Source organism: Falco naumanni, chromosome 7 (assembly GCF_017639655.2).
Source record: "Falco naumanni isolate bFalNau1 chromosome 7, bFalNau1.pat, whole genome shotgun sequence".
In the NCBI taxonomy this organism is placed as follows: Eukaryota; Metazoa; Chordata; class Aves; order Falconiformes; family Falconidae; genus Falco; species Falco naumanni.
In genome coordinates, this window is record NC_054060.1 from 42,319,456 (window position 1) to 42,340,925 (window position 21,470).

At 37.0% G+C, this 21,470-nt stretch overlaps 1 protein-coding gene across 1 annotated transcript in view; it reads left to right on the forward strand.

The window, feature by feature from the left end:
• TRIP11 (thyroid hormone receptor interactor 11) overlaps positions 1 to 21,470 on the forward strand; it is a 38,006-nt gene continuing 16,536 nt past the window's right edge. The window contains exons 1-10 of the mRNA XM_040600520.1: positions 1 to 4,596; positions 7,113 to 7,189; positions 8,303 to 8,413; positions 9,539 to 9,814; positions 10,645 to 10,713; positions 11,436 to 11,601; positions 12,539 to 12,904; positions 13,597 to 13,637; positions 14,605 to 14,805; positions 15,873 to 18,902. Coding sequence (XP_040456454.1) covers positions 4,458 to 4,596; positions 7,113 to 7,189; positions 8,303 to 8,413; positions 9,539 to 9,814; positions 10,645 to 10,713; positions 11,436 to 11,601; positions 12,539 to 12,904; positions 13,597 to 13,637; positions 14,605 to 14,805; positions 15,873 to 18,902 — 4,476 coding nt within the window. The 5' untranslated portion in view covers positions 1 to 4,457. The remainder of the gene's footprint in view (positions 4,597 to 7,112; positions 7,190 to 8,302; positions 8,414 to 9,538; positions 9,815 to 10,644; positions 10,714 to 11,435; positions 11,602 to 12,538; positions 12,905 to 13,596; positions 13,638 to 14,604; positions 14,806 to 15,872; positions 18,903 to 21,470) is intronic.

Consider the following 21,470-nt stretch of genomic DNA (forward strand, 5'->3'; position numbering starts at 1 on the left):
AGTGTTATCTCTATTGTTCTGTAAGACTGAAGGCTTTTTCCCCACGTTGTAACTTTAGGACAAAGTCCATGGTAAAGGAGCAGAAATTGATATTTTTTTTTATTACAGTATGATATTAGAGGGGATTTCAGACTTCATTCATCCAACAGATCTTTACAGTCTTCCTCACAGTGAACAGTTTGTGTGATGCAGTTTGTGGTTTTCTGCGTATAGAAATGAAAGGGGTAGGGGGAATGAGTGATAATTACACTAAACATCTTCCAAAATTAGTTCTGTAAGTATAATTCTGTAAACTGCTTTCATGGTCTTGTAATGAGGGCAGGAGGAAAAAGTGTTGTAATGCAGTCATGCTTGAATGCAATTCCTGTTAGGCACCGCAGGTATAAATATAAGCTATTTAAATGCTCATGTTTTCCTGGGTTTGAAACTAACCTGATAGAATACTGGCTTATTCCCACATTTGGTGTCCTTGTGGCCTTGAAACAACTTCAGCAAGTTTAAATGTAATTATCAGCTAAGGTACTCTTAGTATTTTTCATACTTGGTTACTTTGCAGGCTACTTAAAAATAACCAATGCAAAGTTAAATCTCAAATGTGTTTTAATGTTGGACTATTGCTTCTATTGCAAATCTATAAAATGGGAAGTTTTAAATTGCTTCTGCACGTCTAGTAATTTTATTTCTGTATCTCAGAAAAACATTGTCATTTGCAAGTTGCTTTATTAAAAACTGACAACAGGGTTTTAAAAATTACCAAGAACATGCTACAGTTCTGAGATAACTGAATTTTTCTAGGATTTAGTTATTGTTTCATACAATGATGGAGATGTACAAATGGTGGCCTTTTTACTGAGAAATATTGTGGGGAATGAGATTGGAGAACTCTAGAAATTGGACTTACAAAGAAGTATTATTGTACAATTCATGTTATCAGCACATACTTTTAAAGGAGGAATCTAAGGAAAAGAAAATTGAAGTGGAAACTTCTTTTAAGGGCTTAGATATGAAATTATGTTGCTCACTTGGTATGCTATTACTGTCTTGCATAAAACAAACAACGCATGGGAAATCTTTACTAATTCATAAATCACGTAAGAAAGAGTCTTAACAGGTTAATATATACATACCCATTCCCCATGTACACATGATCAGTTGTTCAAGTAAGAATAATACTTAGTACATTTTAACTGCCACAGTCCAATTCTTGTTTCAGATTAGTAGCTTCTTTGTGTTGTATCCAGGTTTGCATCTTAAAAGCATGACCTGTTTTACAATAAACTTTTTTAATTTGCAAACACACGTTTTGCCTTTTTCACATTCCAGATGTGGAGGGAATGCTTTAGTATTTAATCTGCTGTAGTCACCTGCTTCCCCAATTACAGTACTTCAGAATGTTAAAAGTATGTGTGACTTTTCAACTTTTACCAAATCAAAATACTTTTCTTAGTAAGAAAAGAAAATATTTGGTACTACTACACTTTTTTTTTTTTTTTTTTTTTTTGAAACACACCGCCCACTCACCCCACTATAGCCACCGTGTGAATTCAGGAAGGGAAACATAAAAGGGTTTGGACAGAAAGGGTTGTAATATTTAAATGAAACTGCACAAAAAAAAAAAAAAAAAGGAAAAAACTTTGATATTGTCTTTAAAGCATGCAAGTATTGATAAAATTTTATTTTTTGCTACATGAAACCCCATGTGTAGAAAACGGTGTAGAGTTAGGACTTTTAAGGGAATTTTTTTCATCTCCTGCTGAATAGTTACGTATTTTCGAAATAATTTTTAGTAACAGATTTTTCATCTTGAGACTGCTCTCATTATGTCTGGCTCTGGATTCCGATACAATTTTTGTCTATTTTGTGTATATGAAGCATATAATACTAAAGAGATTAAAAAAGATAAGAAAGCTGAAATGCTTTGTCCTTGTTTTGACTCGAAAATGGCAGTGCTGTTTGATATTTTGAAAATGCTCTCCAAATAGGCATGAATATATATATGGATGTATTTGATATCACTTTTTTAAATAAATATGATTATAGCTTCAGATGTTTCTCTTGACCTAAATATTTGCATATGTGCTTTCTCTTATATGTGGATTGTGCACAGAATCATCAAACATTAAAATCTCATCTTTGATATTCATGGGCTTTGCATGAGATGTTGTGTATACACATTAGTGGGGGTAACTTTATGTTGCTCATAACTGACATTTCATCACCTCTGATGTCTTTTCATCTGTTGATACTCCAAAATTTATGTAAAGACATTCCCGTTAAGAAGAAAGTTGGTGCTGGTTTTAGTTATGCTACATCTTTAAAAAGTGTATGCTTCCTAATTTTAAAATAAGCTGATGTTTCCTGTTTTGCTACCAGAATGCACATTCTTTTTGTGACACAATGCACTGGTTTTGTAGCTTAGTCAATCCACAGAGTATCCTGGATGATTTCTGTGTACCTTTATCAACAGCAGATGAAGCCAGTCAGCTAAAAAAATTAGTTGCAATGCTAAATAGCCAGTTTCTAGTTTTTCAAGATTAGCAACGAACAAAAGTAGGGGGACAACAGTCCTCTGTGGTACTTCATTGACTTCTTGCCTTACTTGGCATTATAAAATGAACCGCAATAAGAGACATTTTTATCATATCTCTGTATTGTTTAAAAGTCTGGAGGACATCCCTGATCTTACTTGAAAAATTTTAGACTACTGTTTCCCATAAAAATTAATTAGCCAAACAGTATTGGAAAAGATGACCTTTTATTTCCTGTGGACCCACAGTTTCTGTTAAAACAATCTGTTACAGTGTGTTTTGAGCATTGTAAAATTTTAATCTCCATTAAACCCAGTATTTTAAATTAACAAAGCAGATTAAAATACATGTTTGTTTCATGCACTAATACTTCTTACAGTTCTGGTGTATGTTTATTTTTTGAGCTAGAAATGGATTTGAAGTAGTATGTGATGTTTTCATTATGGATAATTGTTAAGGGTATGAAGTACATTATTGAATTTAAAATTTGGTAATGTATAAACTTGATGGAAGAAGTGTTCACTGAAGAAGATGGAAAGAAACCTTTATTAGAAAACTGTTGAACCTGACAGCTATTTTGGTTACTTTTTAACTTTTAAATTCCTGGACCACATACTATGCCCAACATCTGAGTGACAGTGGACAGTAAAGCTGAGGAGGTAACCCAGTATTGCAGGCCAGCTACGAACCCTTCGCAAAGGCTCTGCAAGCTACTGTTTGGGAAGCAACAGGCAGGTTTTTCCATAGCCTTATGGTAATGTTTGTCAGCTTGTAACTCCAGAACACGTGTTTTGTGCCTGCTGCGTTCTCAGCTCCTCCCTAAAGATGTTAAGATTCACCAGTGAAATGCTCTTTCTTCTCAGCTTTTTATTATTTTTGTTTAAAATCACATTTTACTAGTGATGTGGTGGTTTAATTATTGTTTTTATGTAGTTCTCTATTATTTTATGTAAAATTATTTTAGGTAGCGTTAAGTAAAATTATTTTAGGTAGTTATTGCTAAATTTTACGAGCAATGATCCAGCTGCCCTGTATTTCCAATATAGGCAATATCTTGTATCAGTATTGTCCTTATTGTTTTAATACTGCATTTTTGTAACAGTGCAGCACTCCTTATAGTCCCTAACAATACTAAATACCTCATTCGATCGAAACCAAAAGGAACTCTGAATCGGGCCAGTGTCGGGGTTGTGGCTGGAAATCCAACCAAGCATCCACTGGACCTACACCCAAGGCACAAGGAGCCTGGCGTTTCAGGAACCTGCCTGTTTTTGTAAGAACAGGTATGGGAGTCGCGAAGGCTGCTGGGCACCGCGCTTCGGCCGTGCCACCGACACCGCGGGCCGGCCCCGCGCTCAGGGCTGCCCCGCTCCGCCCGGGCACAGGCCGAGGTGGCTCCGTGTTCGCCTCCGACACACCGGCCGTGCCCGATGACCAGGTGGGCCCAGCGACAGCAGCTCTAATTCAACCACGCACCGGGGTTTTGGTTTTGTTCCTCTTGACAGAAAGCACGTTTCAAAGCCACGCTGCCCGGGCCTCCCCGCGCCGGCCGCCGCCATTAACATCCCGGCACCCCGCGCGCGGCTGCGCCGGTATCGCGGCGTCCTCCGCTGCCACGTCACAGGCGCCGCGGAGGCGCTCTAGCCGGCTGCGGCTGCCGGGCCATGGTGTTTCGGGGGGCGGTGTCATGGCGGCCGTCGAGGTGGCAGAGGCTGGAGCCTGCGGGAGGAGCCGCTGAGCCGGGTCGTGCCGGGGGGATGCGCGCGGCGCTGGGGTCGCCGAGGCCGGCCTGCTGAGCCCGTAGAAGGGGCCTTCACCCTCCCCGGCGAGGAGCAGGAAGGAGGAGGCGGCGGCCGTGCCCCTTCGCCGGCGGGAGCCAGCAGCCAGCTGCGGGGCCGTGTGAGGCCCGGAGCCCTCTGAGCGGCGGCGATGGCGTCCTGGTTGGGCGGGCTGGGCTCGGGGCTGGGCCAGTCCCTGGGGCAGGTGGGGGGCAGCCTGTCTTCGCTCACCGGCCAGATCTCCAGCTTCACCAAGGACATCCTGCTCGAGGGCGCCGAGGAAGTGGGCGGTGAGGGGCTGAGGCGCCGGGCCGGGCGGGTGCTTGCCGGGGCTGGCCGTTCGCTTCGTACCTGCTAGGGCAGGCCTGGTGTGGTGAGGGAGCCAGGGAGCCCTCGCTCCGGCCGCCGGTTTCCTCGGGGGCGGGCAGCGGCGGGGCTGCGCTGCCTGCACCTGCCGGCCGGCCGGCGGGGAGCGGAGGGGCCCGCGGCCTGGTGCCGCCCGGGGGGCTGCGGGCCTTCCCGGCCTTGTTTTCCGTCCTGCGCCGCCCCCCTGACCGCAGGGTCTGGAGGATAAACAAACGTATGCCCAGGCTATAATAGCAGAGGTGAACCTGTTCCGGGTGTATTATTCGGAAGTTTCTGAACTGCGTGAGGTGCTGTTTGTCGGTAACAGCGCGCACAGTGCTGTGCTGCCACTCTGCTTAGTGCATCAAAACCCGCGTTTGATCAGCTGCTTTTAGAGTGGGTTCGTAAAACCCCGGAGGTGGAGGAGTGCAGATGTTTTTTTGCCACTAGTGTGATCTAAGTCTGACGTGTCACACAGGTAAAGGTCCAGTGTTTCTGATGTTTTTGTTATTTGCATTTCAGCTGGACCCAGAGAAACCCATCTAGTTCTACCGTTCTGTAGCCAAATAGGAGAACGTGGCCCTTGTTTTTATAGAGATTAGAAGCTAGGATGTTTTAAATACAGAACAGAGAGTTGAAACGAAAAAGTTGAGGTATCGGAGTAAGACATTGAATAAAGTAAGAGTAAATTTATTGTAGACTATAATTTCATATTTTTAGTAATGCCTTTGTTATGAGTTTTTCAATAAACATTTGAATTTTCTAGTAAAACAATTACCACTAATATTTTTACCATCGTGAAACTAAGTTCTTGGAAAAAAATGTGCATTCTCATAACATTGTTAAGAATAGCAATCACAAAGAACAACTAAGACTTCTGAATACTCAAATGTGAAATTAAACAATTTACGTTGTTTGCAACTTCACACCTATGAAGCATTGTGACAGTATTGTATGAATCTTGTTGGCAAGCAGATACTACTGGTCTCACGTGGATGGGTTTTTTGGTAGACAGGTACAACAATGCTTGGAAGAGAGAAATTTATTCTGATGACTGTGAAGTTATCTTTTTTTCACTTTTCTGAAAGACTTGCTTAGAATTCCTTTAAATTCCAAAATCAGTTTAGTCTGGAAACTTGTTTTATGCTGCTAAACTGTGTGGTCATCTAATGTGTTTGTCTTGCCTTTTTTAAAAGCTAAATTGAGAATCCAGTTCATGCATTTGTGCTTCAGTTTGTGCACAAGAGATGTGCTGATGTTCAGTAGTTAGTTCCAGGTGTACTTTACCGCAAGATAATGCGGTGAAAAACTATGAAATTTCTAGGAAACAGAAGTAGTACATTTTTATGGGTTACTGTCTTTGAGGGTGTAAAAATCTAGTGGCATCAAAGTACTCCTGTAAAGACCTTTATATACTATGTAGCCGAAGAAATGCTTTTGAAGCAGTTCCTTAAATTCCCATTTTTAAATTCTCTAATTTTCTAATGTTTCCTAATTTTTAATATTATCTCTTACATTTGCAGCTTTGACTGCCATCTGAACTGAAGATGGTGTTTGTGGATTATTGGCTTTAACATCTTCAGTTTAGCAGTTTTCGTGGGTACATTGTTGCCTCTGCAGCACTTGAGCTGCATCAGTTTTAAACAGCACTTGGGAAATTATGAAATGCAGTATTTACTTGAAAACTATATGTATTTCAAATTTTGAAAAAATTGTCAAGGTTGTTATAGTCAATTCAGGATGACTTCTCTTAATAACATGAAATGTGGTATTTCTATCTTTTGGAAGTGGGACACAGGGGAAGTAAATGTAGCCTGTTTGACGAAGGTTGATCATTAAAGAAAGAGTATCCAGGGACAGAATTACGTGCTTTTCATATTAGATAAACTGGTATGGTAGATTGCATCACCTTTGTAAATTGACAGTGAGTCTCATGAGGGTTTTGTGCTTTTATGTGGGGGAAGAGTTGGTGTTTTGTTGTGTGGGTTATTTTGTGGGTTTTGTTGGGTTCAGGTTTGGATTTTTTTTCTGAAAGTTAGTCATTGTGTGTATTATATCAAACTAATACTTGTTTTGAAACTTCATGGGAGATTACTGAGAAACATAGGACTGTCATGTCAGGGGCAAACTCCTAAATGAAAAACAGATTCAGTGACATCAAATAATACATTGAAATCTTTTAGTTTCCTTAATTTTAAAGCTTGAATCTGTACTTTTCAGTTGGTTTTGTGATCTGACTTAAAGCCTAGATAAGAGAGAACTAAATTAGGTTCAGAAAGACCTTCCGGTCTGAAAAATAATTCTGGCAGTATTCTGATAAAAGCAGCTTTCAATATTTACCTAGGAACGAACCTTAAAGCAATCTGAAGTAACATGCTTGTTAATAACTGTGGTCTTAACTGATGTCTACTTAACAGATTAAAAGTAGTTTAACAAAAACAAAATTTTCACTTTCTTTCAGATGCAGCAACAGAACTCCATGTGTCCAATTCTAGACTCAGAGAAATAGAAAGTATTAATGCAGCACAAAAGTTTGAAGTAAGACATTTTGAACTCTACTGTAATTTGTTTCTTGTAAAGGTGAAATACTGTACTTGCTTGTCCTTGGGTAAATCTAGAAATAAGAGTTGACAGTGGTGTTAAAATACGGTGCTGCTTTTGTGTGTGTGTGTGAGACAAACTGCTATCACATGGGGGCACATTTGTTTATTGGAGTGTGCATGTGGTGTGGGTTTTCATCTTTTGGTAACTGCTGCATCCTGTAACTGTTCAGGCTGATCATGTGCACTTGGACTGCAGCAATAGACTTGGATTAGAAAAACTTGCAAATGCAAAAATCTTTTAAGTGTTCATAAATTTTAGCTGCTAAAGAGTGCGTTTATTGCATTTCATATAAAAACAAAGATTGAGAGTGCCCACTTAGCTGGACAGGGTGTTTTTTGCAACAAGCTTCAGAGTACAGAGTGTGCATGTTCTCTGGTACAGTTCTCTGTGTTGCCCTGCTGTATGGTCATTTTGGCATAGCTATGGATGCTGATGGTCTTCCAAAACTGCTTACAAATCCCATGTGCCCTTGTGAAAAGTGACTTTATTTACTTTTACAAGTGCTTTTACAAAGGACTAGTTGGTCTTGTGACTTTATTTATGGCTTTAAACCAACAACTTTCATGTATGTCTTCAGCCCTCAAGAGCATTGGGAAGTTAAGATAGGATTTTGGGGAAGTAACTGTTCCTGCTCCTGCTTGTCCTTTTTCTAGATTCTTGCTGTCTGCTATTGGCAATGCCAGAGAGAGAATATTTGACCATATGGATTTTGGCTCCCATCTGTGGCTGTTCTTAAATTCCACTTGTGGATCATGCTACGGTGTAATTCAGCCCTGAATTTTTTCTTCATGGGCATTTACCTCTGCTTAGCACAAACCTTTTTCTGAAAGTAAGCTAGAGTCCGTGCCATATAAAAATGGAAAGCTTGGACGTAAACGTGATTTTGGATCCACACTTAGAAGTTACTTTTACTGTCTGTTTTGAGTGAAATAACATGAGAAATCTGTACAATTTAGTTGATTTCTTTACTGTTCAGCAGACTTAAGCTTTTCTAATTCTGTAAGAACTGTTCTGAATTCACCAACATTTATCTCTCATTTTTGCTAGAATGAAAGACTGAAAAAACTTTGTAGTGATTTAGAAGAAAAACATGAAGCATCAGAACTTCAAATAAAGCAGTTATCTGTAGAGTACCGTAATCAACTTCAACAGAAAGAGGTAGGATACAGAGTAAAATATTTGAGTGTGTCTAATAACCTATGTATTAAGCTGTTTAATCTCTTTGTTATAGTATCTCTGCTTTTCAGTGGAAGCACTGGTCATGGTTATGGTTTCTTGGTTTGTTAATGTAGACACTGGGGAGATAAAGACATATATTTCATTGAGTCATGTAATACAAGCAGAGCTGCCAGGAGATAATTGAGACAAGAGAAAACTCCCCGAGAATGTCATGCATACATTGGAATTTCTGTTGTTTCTGAAATCACTGTGAGAAAGAACACGTAAATGGCTTTGTATTTCTGATTCAGTTATCTTTAAGGAAGACAATGGCAGCAAATTCTCATTTGAAGCAGTTATATATTGTCTGTAGATATAATTATTTATCTTAACATTAACAGTTAAAGGGAACAGAAGTAGCTTTCATGATTTGAGACATGTCCCTTTGGATGGAAATACTAGCTTTATAACCTGTTACGTAACATGAGATTTCATAGCCTTTTAAAAGAAGAAAGTTGCCAGTATGCCTAGAATGACACAAAAGAGTTTTTATTTCTGCTTTATTTGTAAATGCATGTAGGAACTAGAGGAAGCAGAATTTTGATATGTATCGAATTCTACTTATTAAATAAAAAAAGAGTTGTTGTGAGAAAGTTGCATGCAGCTAATTTCAGTTTATTGTAAATATGTGAATTTTCAATATGTTGAGTTGTAAAGTCTGAAAGAAATCAAATCTAATATCAGTAACTGTGAGAGCATCATATATTGCTTAATTTTCATATCCGAGTACCCTCTTTAAATATTTAAATTTTTTTAATAACCTGTTAGCCTGAATCTTGCTATAATACTTAGGTGCTGTTGGCTGCTGAAAAAAATCTGAAAATACTTTTACTTAACTGAAAACTGTTAAAACTTTTAATACGTGTCCTTGTGTGAGATACTTGTAAAACACCAGCTAAAACTGCTTCTCTCCCTTAAGAGAGTGATTGGGGTTTTTTCCTTCTCTCTTCAGTGAAAGTGATCAGTAATTTGTGCAGGGGGCCAGTTTGGTTGGCTCACACTTCGTGAGGTAGAGTGTATTTTGATTTTCTCATTGAAACAATGAATTTTATTTTGTATATTCAGGTGGAAATCAGCCATCTAAAAGCTAGGCAGAATGCACTACAGGAGCAACTGCAGAAAGTACAGACGGCTGCTCAGTCAGCACAGTCAGGAGTTGGTGTTTTGCCACCAGCTGCTGCATCAGCTTCCTATGTTCCAGCGGTCAGGCGTTCCTCATGTTTTGAAGGAGATGACATGGATTTTGGAGATATAATCTGGTCACAGCAAGAAATAAACAGATTGTCCAATGAAGTTTCTAGGCTTGAATCTGAGGTTGACCACTGGAAGCAGATTGCACTGGTGAGTGGTTCCCCTCTATCTTACCTTCCCCTCCCCCCTTCCAAATTAATGTTTTCATTGCATTTTGTATTTTTGGAGTGGATCTTTTGAAAGCTCATGCTGTACAATTTCTAGAGGCACCATGATTTGATGGAAAAGCTGAAACCTAATGATCTTTTATAGTCATTTTCTTGCTGTCACATGACTGGGGACACATTCAGTGACTAACTTCCACATACTTTTTTGTGACACTTTTATGCATGACTTGTCAAAGTAGGACAAGGATTTCATAAACATTTGCCTAGAATACTACTGCAGCCTTCATTTTTGTGCAGCCTTTCAGAAAACTTTTCTTCTTCCTGACTGTGATACTGATTATTTATTGGCAATAGTGCTCAAGTGATAGCTGGATACTTGCATACTGTTTGTGCTTACTCTTCTCTCAGTCCTTGATGTGTCAGTTGTAATTCATGGTGTGCTGAGACAAGAAAGAGTATAATCTTTCAAGCTGTTCTTGATGTGAGTCATCATTTTTCAAGCTATAGCTTGATTTCAGAGGTATACTTTTCCCGAGTGGAAATACTCAAGTAAAATTAAGCAACCCTGTTGTCTGACTAGGTGCAGTTAACACCCCCCACCCCCAATCTTTACACATTTGCAAGTAATAATAAAAAAATCTATGGAAAATTAAAATGTCTTCATTTAAAATCAAAATTACCGTAGATTTACGTTTTGCTTCACATTAGCTTTGTTTTTTTCTACTTTTGAATATCAATAGAGGAAGCACTTCCATGAAAAATACACATATTCACCACAATTTTCACATGGATATGTGATTTTTCTTTTCTCAGTCTTCCAAAGTGCAAAGGACAAATGATGCTGAACAAAGTGAGATATGCAAACTGCAAAATATTGTTAAGGTAAGAGGACAATTTTGACAAACTACTCTTCTCCTAACGCTTTATTCTTGATGGTTTTCTATATGGTCACATGACTTATGAATGTAGTTAAAGTATTTACTCCACTAGCACTTAGATTTTTCTCTATTAAAAATGCATATGGGCTTGTAATACCACAGCAACATTTCAGTCAGCAGTACAATATTTCAAAACAGTTATACCAAGGAAGGGGTATTTATATGATTTGACAAATATAGTAAGTCAGCTTGAAAGAATGACATTAATATTTATGAGGTCAAATAGCTTTCAGAAACTGTTGATGACTTAGGAGACTGAATTTCAGATACACAAAATAATTTCTTCTCCCCTCTTAGAAACATCTTGCCTTTTTTCATTGAAGATGCAAAATACAGATTTGTATGTTGTCCTTGGAAGTCACTAGAAATATGTCCTGGTGTATCCAGTTCCTATGAAAGACTTGTAGTCTCTCTACATTGGTTTAATATTTGCTGTTGTATAGAGCGTACTGCTGGTGTAAACATATTTTTTAAATGAATGTCTTTTAACATTTTTTTTAAAAACCCAAACCATCAAAAGCCGAGAAGCTTGACCTCTTCTCTGAGAAATCCTTTAATAAATCCTTTAATTTCAGTAGAGAATACTTTTTTCTTCCTTTTATATTTTTTCTTTCTTAAGCTTCTATACTGTGTTTTACCATTCTGTTTCTCTGATGATATTTTTAGGAGCTCAAACAGAATTTAAGTCAAGAAATAGATGAACATCAACATGAACTTTCAGTGCTGCAGGATGCACACAGGCAAAAGCTAGTAGACTTAAGTCGTCGACACCGAGAAGAGCTGAGAGAATATGAAGAGCGAATTGAAGAACTTGAGAATCAGTTACAGCAAGGTCTTTATAAAAATATGTTAATATACAGTCCATTTTGGTTAAAGCATCAAATATGTATGTAACAGTGTAATAGATAACAAATACATGATGTTTAGGAATTTGAATTTCAACTTTAGTTTATTTGCATGTTTAACATACGTGCATGTTCTAGTATCATATTCGCTGTGTCTGGCTTGAACGCTGGAGCGATAGCATTTCAGCTTCTGATGTGTATCAGTCTAGAGGGTCATTTTCTAGACATAAAAATGTTGTGCTCTAAATTCTACACTTTCTGTTTTTTTAACTTGCATGGAATATAGGTGTGGACAAGACATGCAAAGCTGAAGATAAGAAAATCTCAGCACAGAAATAATTTTGGTGTGAAGGACTCTTTGCCAGTTGGGTTACTTGACAAAAGCTCAAAAGCTGCCATGAGGATCACACTTTACTTAGTCTGTGGCTGTAGATTGTGGGAGAAGCTCAGTAGTTCTCGCAAGGAGCTTTTCATTGTCTTGTGGGTATTTCATATTCCATAAAAACAGTCACGTCAGTTAGGCTTCCTTTAGGGGCTTCTTCGCATAAATATGTGAGGTTTGCCTGTAAACCACTATTTTATTATCTGTTAAAACTTGGACTTCTAAAGAGTGTATGCACTCCTTTTGGAAAGAGGGATTAATTTTCTTCTTGGAAAGAAGGGAAATACTTTCACACCCTCTTAGTTTCTAAGGTAGTACTGATAGGGAATTCATTTCTTTAAAAAAATCTGAAAAGCTGCTTATGAAACCAGTAATACGTTTAGCACTGCTTCAAATGCCAATTCTATTTAAGTAAGCTTTCTGTTGATGACGATCATGTCTTTGGTTTAGATTGTCTTCCTCTGTCAGAAGAGGAGACTTTTAAGCAAAAGATCTACAGTGCTGGGTTTGGTTAATAGTGCAAATAATCTTTTGCTTTTTAGATGGTGTGAGTGCTGATGCCATGGATGACTCTAAAATTAGTCAACAGAAAAAAAATGCGCAGAGTCTAGAAAGAGGAAAAGTAGAAGAGTTACAGATTGTAAAGGACCTAGAGGATGAAATAAGAAGATTAAATAACAAATTGTCTTCTGCCAAAGAAGAAAGCAAAATTCTTTTGAAAGAGCAAGAATTGGCAAAGGTAGAAAAAATGCAAATAATGCAAGAATATGAAAATCTTAAATCTGACTTCAGTATGCTTCAGAGTTCTGTTGCAGAGCGCGATGCTCTCCTGAAAGAACAGGAGAAGAAACTCCAATTGAAGACATCACTACCAGAAGACGTTGTCAGACTGCAGCAAGCGCTGTTGGGTACGAAGATTTTATTATTTATTTTATTATATAGATTTTATTTATTTGTTTAAATTTTTAGTATATATTCACAGGTTTTCACTTTTAAAGCTCAGAGTTTATTTTAAGAATTTGGAACTGAATATGAAAGTACATACCTTTTTAAAGTTGCTGTGTTAGAAAAGGGTTATCCATTACAGTAAGGCTAAGCAGAAAAGGAAGCACAACTAGGACTAGCATTGTTATCATAGGGGTTTATGGTTACATAAGTATTAATGTCTGCCAACTGATTGAGAAGGTTTTCTTTAAAAGTGAATAAGCTTCAATAGAAGTTGTTTGTTTAAATTCTAAAAGTACACTTATTTTGTGTAAAGGTAGTCTTTCACTAATATCTTTTCAAAGAAACACTGAAATGTACCTGTTCAAGAAGTGTATCTGTATGTAGAAAGTCTTTTAATATTGCATAACTGATATGCTGTGGTGCCAAAGTCCTCATAGCGTGGACTCAGTTATAAAGGTAATGCTGTACTTTGTGGTGGCGGTTGATGGTGCATTTTAAACTTTTACGGCACTGATGCTTATAGTCACAAAATACTGTAAAACTATTCTCTTCTGAGCAACAGAGTTCTGTTGGGATGAGGTGGGAGAATTATTTGGTTTTGTTGTTATTTGGAAGGTAGTAATATTATGTATTTTTATGTTTGCCTTTGTAGAAGCAGAAAATGAACTAGCAAGACTTTCAAGTTTAAAACAGGTAACACAATTTCTAAATTAAGCCAACAAAAAAGTTCTTAACAACAGTAACTGATAGAAAATACACATTCTGGCAGTATGTTTTCTGGAGCATTCAGACTTCTACATAAATAACTTTATAATCAAGGAAATAATTGTAGATTAAATAGATAATTACCTGTGGAACTAATAGAAACAATAGATTTTGACTTGCAAAACTCCAAAGCGTACTCTGTTAAAGAAAACTAGTGGAGTTCCACCTATCCCACTGTTACTTAGGCTGCTGTAATGTTTGTTTTTAAAGTACTAACAATACATTCTCTAAAATTTGTGATTTTTCACCTCTTCTACTTTCCACGGTTCAGTTTTGACACTTCCTGCATTCCATCTTACTGATGAAGTTAAGCAGTGGAACATAGTTTCTCTGGAACGCACCTTTAGTTTTTGTCAGGATTGACTTAGTCCTTTATCAACTCAGACTTGAGAGATTTGGCTGAGTTTACTTTGTATCCAGTGGTGGTTTTCATCCCTGAACTTCTGTGTTTCACATGCATTCAAAGAGTTCCCATGGGACTTCTCATAAGGATGTTATTCATGTGTCCTTGATTGAAACCTCCTGTCTCACCATGCAGCATGCTACGTTTGGGGTGTCTCTTGGAGGCATAATTGTTTATCTCAGCTGGGGATCCATGCATCAGAGTTGGATATAAGCTTGTCAGGTCATGGCTTTTTGTGTAAAAATTTGTAAATCGCGCTCCTAAACTTTATGATGAGAAAATAAATGTGTATGCATCAATGGTAGAGACAAATTATTTACAATGAAGAATTTCTAACTAGGATAATATTTATGTAAGCTTAGAGATTCTGAAATAAAAATGCATGCTTTGCTTTTAATTGTTCGGGGGGGAAAGAAACCATTTCAAATCTAAAAAGTTTATAAATTTCAGCAAGATAAAATCTAATACTTAGAATTATTTTTTTAACTTAAGGAGGGACTTGAAAAGGAACTGACAAGTGCACAACATAAGAATGTTATTTCTGCGTATACCGAGGATCAGAATTCAGAATTAAGTCAGTTAAGACAAGATTTGGAAAGGAAAGAAAGTGAATTAAATGAAAGCATTGCTGAAAGAGAAACACTGATAGCGGAGCTGGAAGAACTAGACAAGCAGAATCAAGAAGCTACTCAGGTAATAAATATTGCAACTAATTTTTGAACTGCTAAAACAAATGTTTACATTTTTGTGCATGTGTGTTTTCTCTTTTAAGTTGACCTTTGAACCTAGATAGCAGGGAAGTACAAGTTATCCTCTGAGCCTTAAAAAGGATGTTGGAACCAGTGTTTTTCCATATTTACTGTCCCAGTGCAAAATTCTGAAGTGCAAGGGACCCATTTGTGGTGGACAAAGAAAAAATATGGCATGTCAGCTATGCATAATGCATGTTACTTTCTGAAGTCCAGTTAAATACTACTTTATTTTTCCTTGCAAGACTTTTGATGTTTTTTATCCCGCTAATAGTGTGACCTCTGACTATGCATAACATGAATGATTTTTTTCTTTTCCTTTCGTTATTTTTAATTGTGCTGAATAATTAAGTTACTTTATTAGAAGTTCTTTATACTATGAGCATTCATGGAGTAAAAAAGGTCGCTGATTACATACAATCAAAATGGAATGATACCTTCTTGTCACTGTTGTGTTTGACATGTAAACATATAGTTACAACCCGTATGTCTTCATTATTGGTTTACTTTATGGAATTGAACATTTTAAATTGTTTTCCTATGAAATTAATCCCAGGAAGTGCAATTAAAAATAAGGTCAAACAAGAAATTGAAAATAGAATATACAGATATGTGTTCTCTTCCGTTATTTGTTATTTTAAATATAGTCCCTTCCTGTTTCTAAGTAATGGATGTTTGCTGCATACCTATTCCCGCTGCCCTGACAAATTCTGACAATTCTTTTTCTTGGGTAGTTCTCTCTTTGTTCCTTTATTTAGATAGTTAGGGTTCTTTTGATGGGAGATGGTATTCTTTTTTTGTGTGAAATGTAATCTGTCCCTTTTTGATACTCAGTTTTCATTAATTTAGCATTGACTGATGCTACCTGCCAGCTTACGTTGGCAACTAGGAAACTTTTTATTTTCCTCTTGCTTACTTCTGTTTTTTGTTGTTCAGAGGATACAAATGAATGAAACGCATAGTTCAGCTGGTTCTCCTCTCCTAATGAATACTTTTTTGTGTTCATTTCAGCATATGATTACACTGAAAGAGCAGCTCTCAAAACAACACACGGAAAATGATAGTGTCGTCAAACAGCTGAAATTTGACTTAGAATTTGAAAGGAAGAAAGTATCAGAATTAGAAATAGAGAAGATGGAAACTATTAAGGAGTTAAATAGTCAGAAAGAAAAACTAAGCCAGTGTTCATGTGAACTTAATGATTTGCATCTAAACAAGCAGCAGCTTCAAGATAATATTAAAGATGTTGAGGAACAATTAAAGAAAGCCCAGGAGTGTAATTTGCATAATGAAAAAGAAATCAAAGAATTGCAACAGAGACTAAAAGAAAGAGAAGAAGAACTTTCTGTATCCTTGAGCAAGTTAACAGAAAAACATAATCAGGAATCTAACTATGCTTGTCAAGATCTGATTCTGAAGGAAAGAGAAGTAGAAATTGCAAAACTACAGAATGACATTTCAGAAAATAAACAACTAAATGAAGACTTAGAGAAATCTCTGTCTGATCTCAGAACAGAAAATGGAAAGCTGATAGCAGCTGTTGAAGAACTAAAACAGGAGTTAAGTGATGCCATTTCTGAGAAAAACAAAGTTTACTTGGAAAAAGATACTGTTGTGGAGGCTTTGAAAATGGAAAAAAGACAGTTAGAGAATGAATTAAACCAGACAGAGAAGAGGCTTTTGGAACAAGCACATAAGTATAAGCAAACTATTGAGGAATTATCAAATGCACGTAGTATGGATACAACTGCATTGCAGCTTGAACATGAGCGCCTAGTTAAACTCAATCAAGAGAAGGACTTTAAGATCGCTGAACTTAAAAGGAGCATTGAGCAGATGGAAACTGACCATCAAGAAACAAAAGAGATGTTGACTACTACCTTAGGAGGACAAAAGCAGCTGACAGAACTCATAAAAGAAAAAGAGGTATTCATTGAAAAATTTAAAAATCAAGCCTTACAGGTGAAGCAGGAACTTGAGGAATATATGAAAGTTTCAAAAAAGCAGGATGTCTTAAAACACAACTTGGAGGAAAAAGACAGAAGCCTTGCAATCATGAAGGAAGAAAATAATCATTTGAAAGAAGAAATTGAACGCCTTAAGGATCAGCAAAGTAGATCTACACCTGTGGTTGAGCCTAAAACTCTAGATATTATTATTGAACTTGAAAGTGAGGTAACACAGTTAAAAGTGATAAAGAATAATCTTGAAGAAGAAATAGAAGTTCACAAAAAAACAATAGAAGATCAGAATCAAACAACAGTGCAACTTCAGCAGTCTTTGCAGGAACAAAGAAAGGAAATAGATGAGTCTAGATTTCAGTGTGAACAAATGAATGTCACACATGAAAGACTTTCTTTAGAGAAAGATGAGGAAATTAAGAACTTGCAGAAAACAATTGAACAAATTAAAACTCAGTTGCACAAAGAGAGACAGATTATTCAGACTGATTCCTCTGATCTTTTTCAGGAAACCAAAGTTCAGACTCTTAATGGAGAAAATGGAAATGAAAAACATGACTTATCTAAAGCTGAAATTGAAAGACTAGTAAAAGGTATCAAAGAAAGGGAAATGGAGATTAAGCTTCTAAATGAAAAGAATGTTTCTTTAAGTCAGCAAATTGATCAGTTGTCCAAGGATGAGGTTGGCAAGCTTACTCGGATCATTCAAGAGAAGGATTTAGAAATACAAGCTCTGAATGCTCGAGTTTCCTCAACTCCATATAGGCAGGATGTTCTTTGTCTTCAACAGCAGCTGCAAGCTTATGTTATGGAAAGAGAACAAGTACTAGCAGTACTAAGTGAAAAGACAAGAGAAAACAGTCAGTTAAAAACAGAGTATCATAATATCATGGATATAGTTGCTGCTAAAGAAGCAGCTTTGGTAAGGTTGCAAGGAGAAATTCAGAAGTTGTCTAATAGATCTGAAAATAGCAGTCAAGAAATGTCTAGAGAAACTATTCAGAATTTATCCCGTATTATTAGAGAAAAAGATATTGAAATAGATGCTCTAAGTCAAAAATGCCAAACCTTACTGACTGTCTTGCAGACATCCAGTATAGGTACTGATAACGGGTCAGGAGGTGTTAACAGTAACCAGTTTGAGGAACTTCTACAAGAACGCGATAAACTAAAACAGCAAGTGAAGAAGATGGAAGAGTGGAAGCAACAGGTAATAACCACAGTTCAGAACATGCAGCATGAGTCAGCTCACCTCCAAGAAGAGTTACAGAAGCTTCAAGCACAAATTTCAATTGAAAGTGATAGTAATTCAAAGTTGCAGGTAGATTATAATGGCTTGATTCAGAGTTATGAACAGAATGAGAAAAAGCTGAAAAGTTTTAGTCAGGAATTAGCACAAGTTCAACACAGCATAGGACAGCTTTATAACACCAGAGATCTTCTCCTGAGCAAACTTGACTTGGTAACACCATCTGTGGCAGCAGCTTCCACCGTTTCACAGCTTTCAGGCATTCAGTACAGTGCTCCTGAAGTACTCAGTGATGAGTCTAAACTCCTTCAAAATGAGTTGGAACGATTGAAAAATAAGTTGCAAGAAAAAGATTCAACTATTAGGACTCTTCAGGAAAACAATCAACGATTATCAGATTCTGTGGCTACAGCATCAGAGATTGAACGAAAGAGTCAAGAAGGGACTGAGTCAGAGATGAGGCAGATCAAAGAAAAACATGATGTCTTGCAGAAATCACTTAGAGAAAAAGACATATTAATTAAATCTAAAAGTGATCAGTTACTTTCTGTGAGTGAAAATCTTAGTAACAAAGAAAATGAAAATGAGCTTTTGAAGCAAGCTGTGACTAATCTTAAAGAAAGAAATCTAATTTTAGAAATGGATATTCGAAAACTGAAAGAAGAAAATGAAAAAATAGTTGCAAAGTGTAGGGAAAAAGAAACAGAATTCCGAGCACTTCAGGAAACTAATATGCAGTTTTCAATGATGCTAAAAGAGAAAGAGTTTGAGTCACACTCAATGAAGGAAAAAGCTCTTGCTTTTGAAAAGCTGTTGAAAGAAAAAGAACAGGTATGTGCATTCATATTTATTAATATCTTTCAAAATTAGTCACATGGAAATGCATTTTTATGCTTATGTAGTCATCAAGTGTTTGCCTGAAATCTGTTTGACACCTTACTGCATTACACTACCACAAAAACCCTCCCCCTGCAAAGTTAAGAAATTAAAAGTCAGCAGGTGAGTGGTTTACAATGTTATTTGTTAAAATTGCACAGCCATAAACTACATTTTTCATTTATTTGGAGATTGCTCATGTACTGTACAGCTACTTAATATTTTGCTTTGGCCTTGTTATTCGTTAAGTACCCTATATTATTTTTACTGTATGGTGCTCAAACTTTACTGCAGAGTGGGCCAGCAGGACTAATTTACCAATGTGCTTTCCTCTGATGTTTGCCATTCAGATATGATGGCTTCATAACATCCCTATGAGATGAACGAGTTAATGTATCTTGCTTTTATGGCTGGAGAAACTCCACTGGAGAAAAAAAAAAAAAAAAAGAGCGAAAGATTGGACAAGTTAAATAAATGGTTTCTGCTCTTCAATTTGACATATGGAAAAAATATCCCTTTTTCAAACGTATGTTCAGAGAAAATTTGCAGTGGCTTATTAATTATCATGTGTGTAATTTGAAGAAGAGTTTAAGAGCAAAGAATTACATGGAATCTTTGATACACAAGTCAACAGCGTGTTGTATGAATTGCTGCTGCTGGAGTAAAGGAAGTAATGTGTGAATTGCCACTTGTCTTTGAGAAATAGGTGTTAAGTACATTGCAAAAGTCTTCCTGCAGTTTTGACAAACACTTGACAGCAGAATATAGATATTTTTGCTTTGCTTTCTGGGCTCTGAAAGTGAATATGTCCTACTGGGTAGTCTTTTCCAAACAGATAACTTTCTTATTTTCCCTCTGTACTGTCGAGGTCCCTGTTCTCTTTGTCTTGGTGGTTCTGGTTGCCATTGTTCAACCTTATCTTACAGGTGTCCCTGCTCCGTGCACACTGTTGTTCTCCCTGTTGCCTTTAGCATCCCTTTTCATTTTCTGAAGGTTACGAGCATTGCCCGTTATTAGAGACGAGTATTTATGCAAACCGTTCCTAAGTAACTTGGCATTAATTTTTTTTCCTCTGCTATAAGTACAATAAAAAAATCATAGAATTATAGAGTGGTTTGGCATTAAAAGGAACCTTAAAAATCATCGAGTTCCAACCACCTGCTGTGGGCAGGGACACCTTCCACTAGACCAGGTTGCTCAAAGCCCCATCCAGCCTGGCCTTGAACACTTCCAGGGATGGGGCATCCACAGCTGCTCTGGGCAGCCTGTGCCAGTGCCTCACCACCTCATGTGTCTTTGAAGTGTTTTCAAACTACCAACTAAATCTGCAATGTAATTTATTTGGAAAAGCAAAATATTAATTACATTTAACAATATGTGTCGTCTTAAATTTATCATTTGGATGTCTCAACTTTGAAATATGTGTGAAAAACTAGGATTAATTTTTTTTGGAGAAGTTTGACTTAAGATACATGTTTAGAACTGTAATACATGTTTATACTGTAGAACTATGATGAGAGATTTCATTGTCTCAAAGTACAGTTACGTTATGAAAAATAGCTTTGAATTACCATTGGGACTTATGTTCATCAGCCTTGCCTGTATAAAGCATGCTAATATTTTACAAATTCACTCTCTTACTATGTTGGGCATTTTTTATTCTAACTCATGGAAATCTGCATTGTCTGGCTAGGTTCTGTATTGCACATCTTTGGCCTGCATGTTTTCGGTCACTGGTGGCTTAGGCTTTCAGTTTCACAAGCACGAAACATTTGTCTGGACATATTTTTTGCACAAATTGAAGAAGTTGCTGTTATACTTTGTGTTTGCTATGAGGAACTAGGGAAAATAGCATTCAAACAATTTTGTATTTTGTGTGTGTGTCAGAAGATTACATGACATAGAGAGGGAAGGTTTGCCTGCAGGTTTAGGGTTCTACTGCAAAAAGGGTTTTGCTATATTCAGTGTGATTAATAAAAACAAGTAGTTGAAGCTTATAAGTATTAGTGAGAAAAACAAAGATTCATTTACTTTTATCCAAAATAACAAAAGTAACTAACTTTCAAAACAACACAAACAGTACGCTGAAAAGTTTCAGATACATGTACATGTGAGTTCCGTGTAACTGACATACTAACATTCTTTATATGCTAAGTTGTAGTAAATTGCATGTAAATGGAAACATTATTCATTGAAATTAGACACCTGAATATGGGATGGACATAGCTGTGATTCACTGAAGGCTAATCTTTGAGAGTGAAGTCATGTTATGGTTTGTTTTTAAAGATTTCTTCATGTGTTTAGTTGTCCTAAGTTCAGACGAGTTGACCTACCTAGGCTGATGCCTTACGTGTGCATGACGTAATAAACAGGTAACACAGAAAATAAATTCCAAACACTGGGGGAAAACAAGTTTTCAAGTATACAAGTGTTTGATACACAATGTACATGTTGCATCTCTCATCTAAAGATAGGTACGTATTTATTTGTTCACTTCAGCAGTCAGTTAAGACAATGCATCTG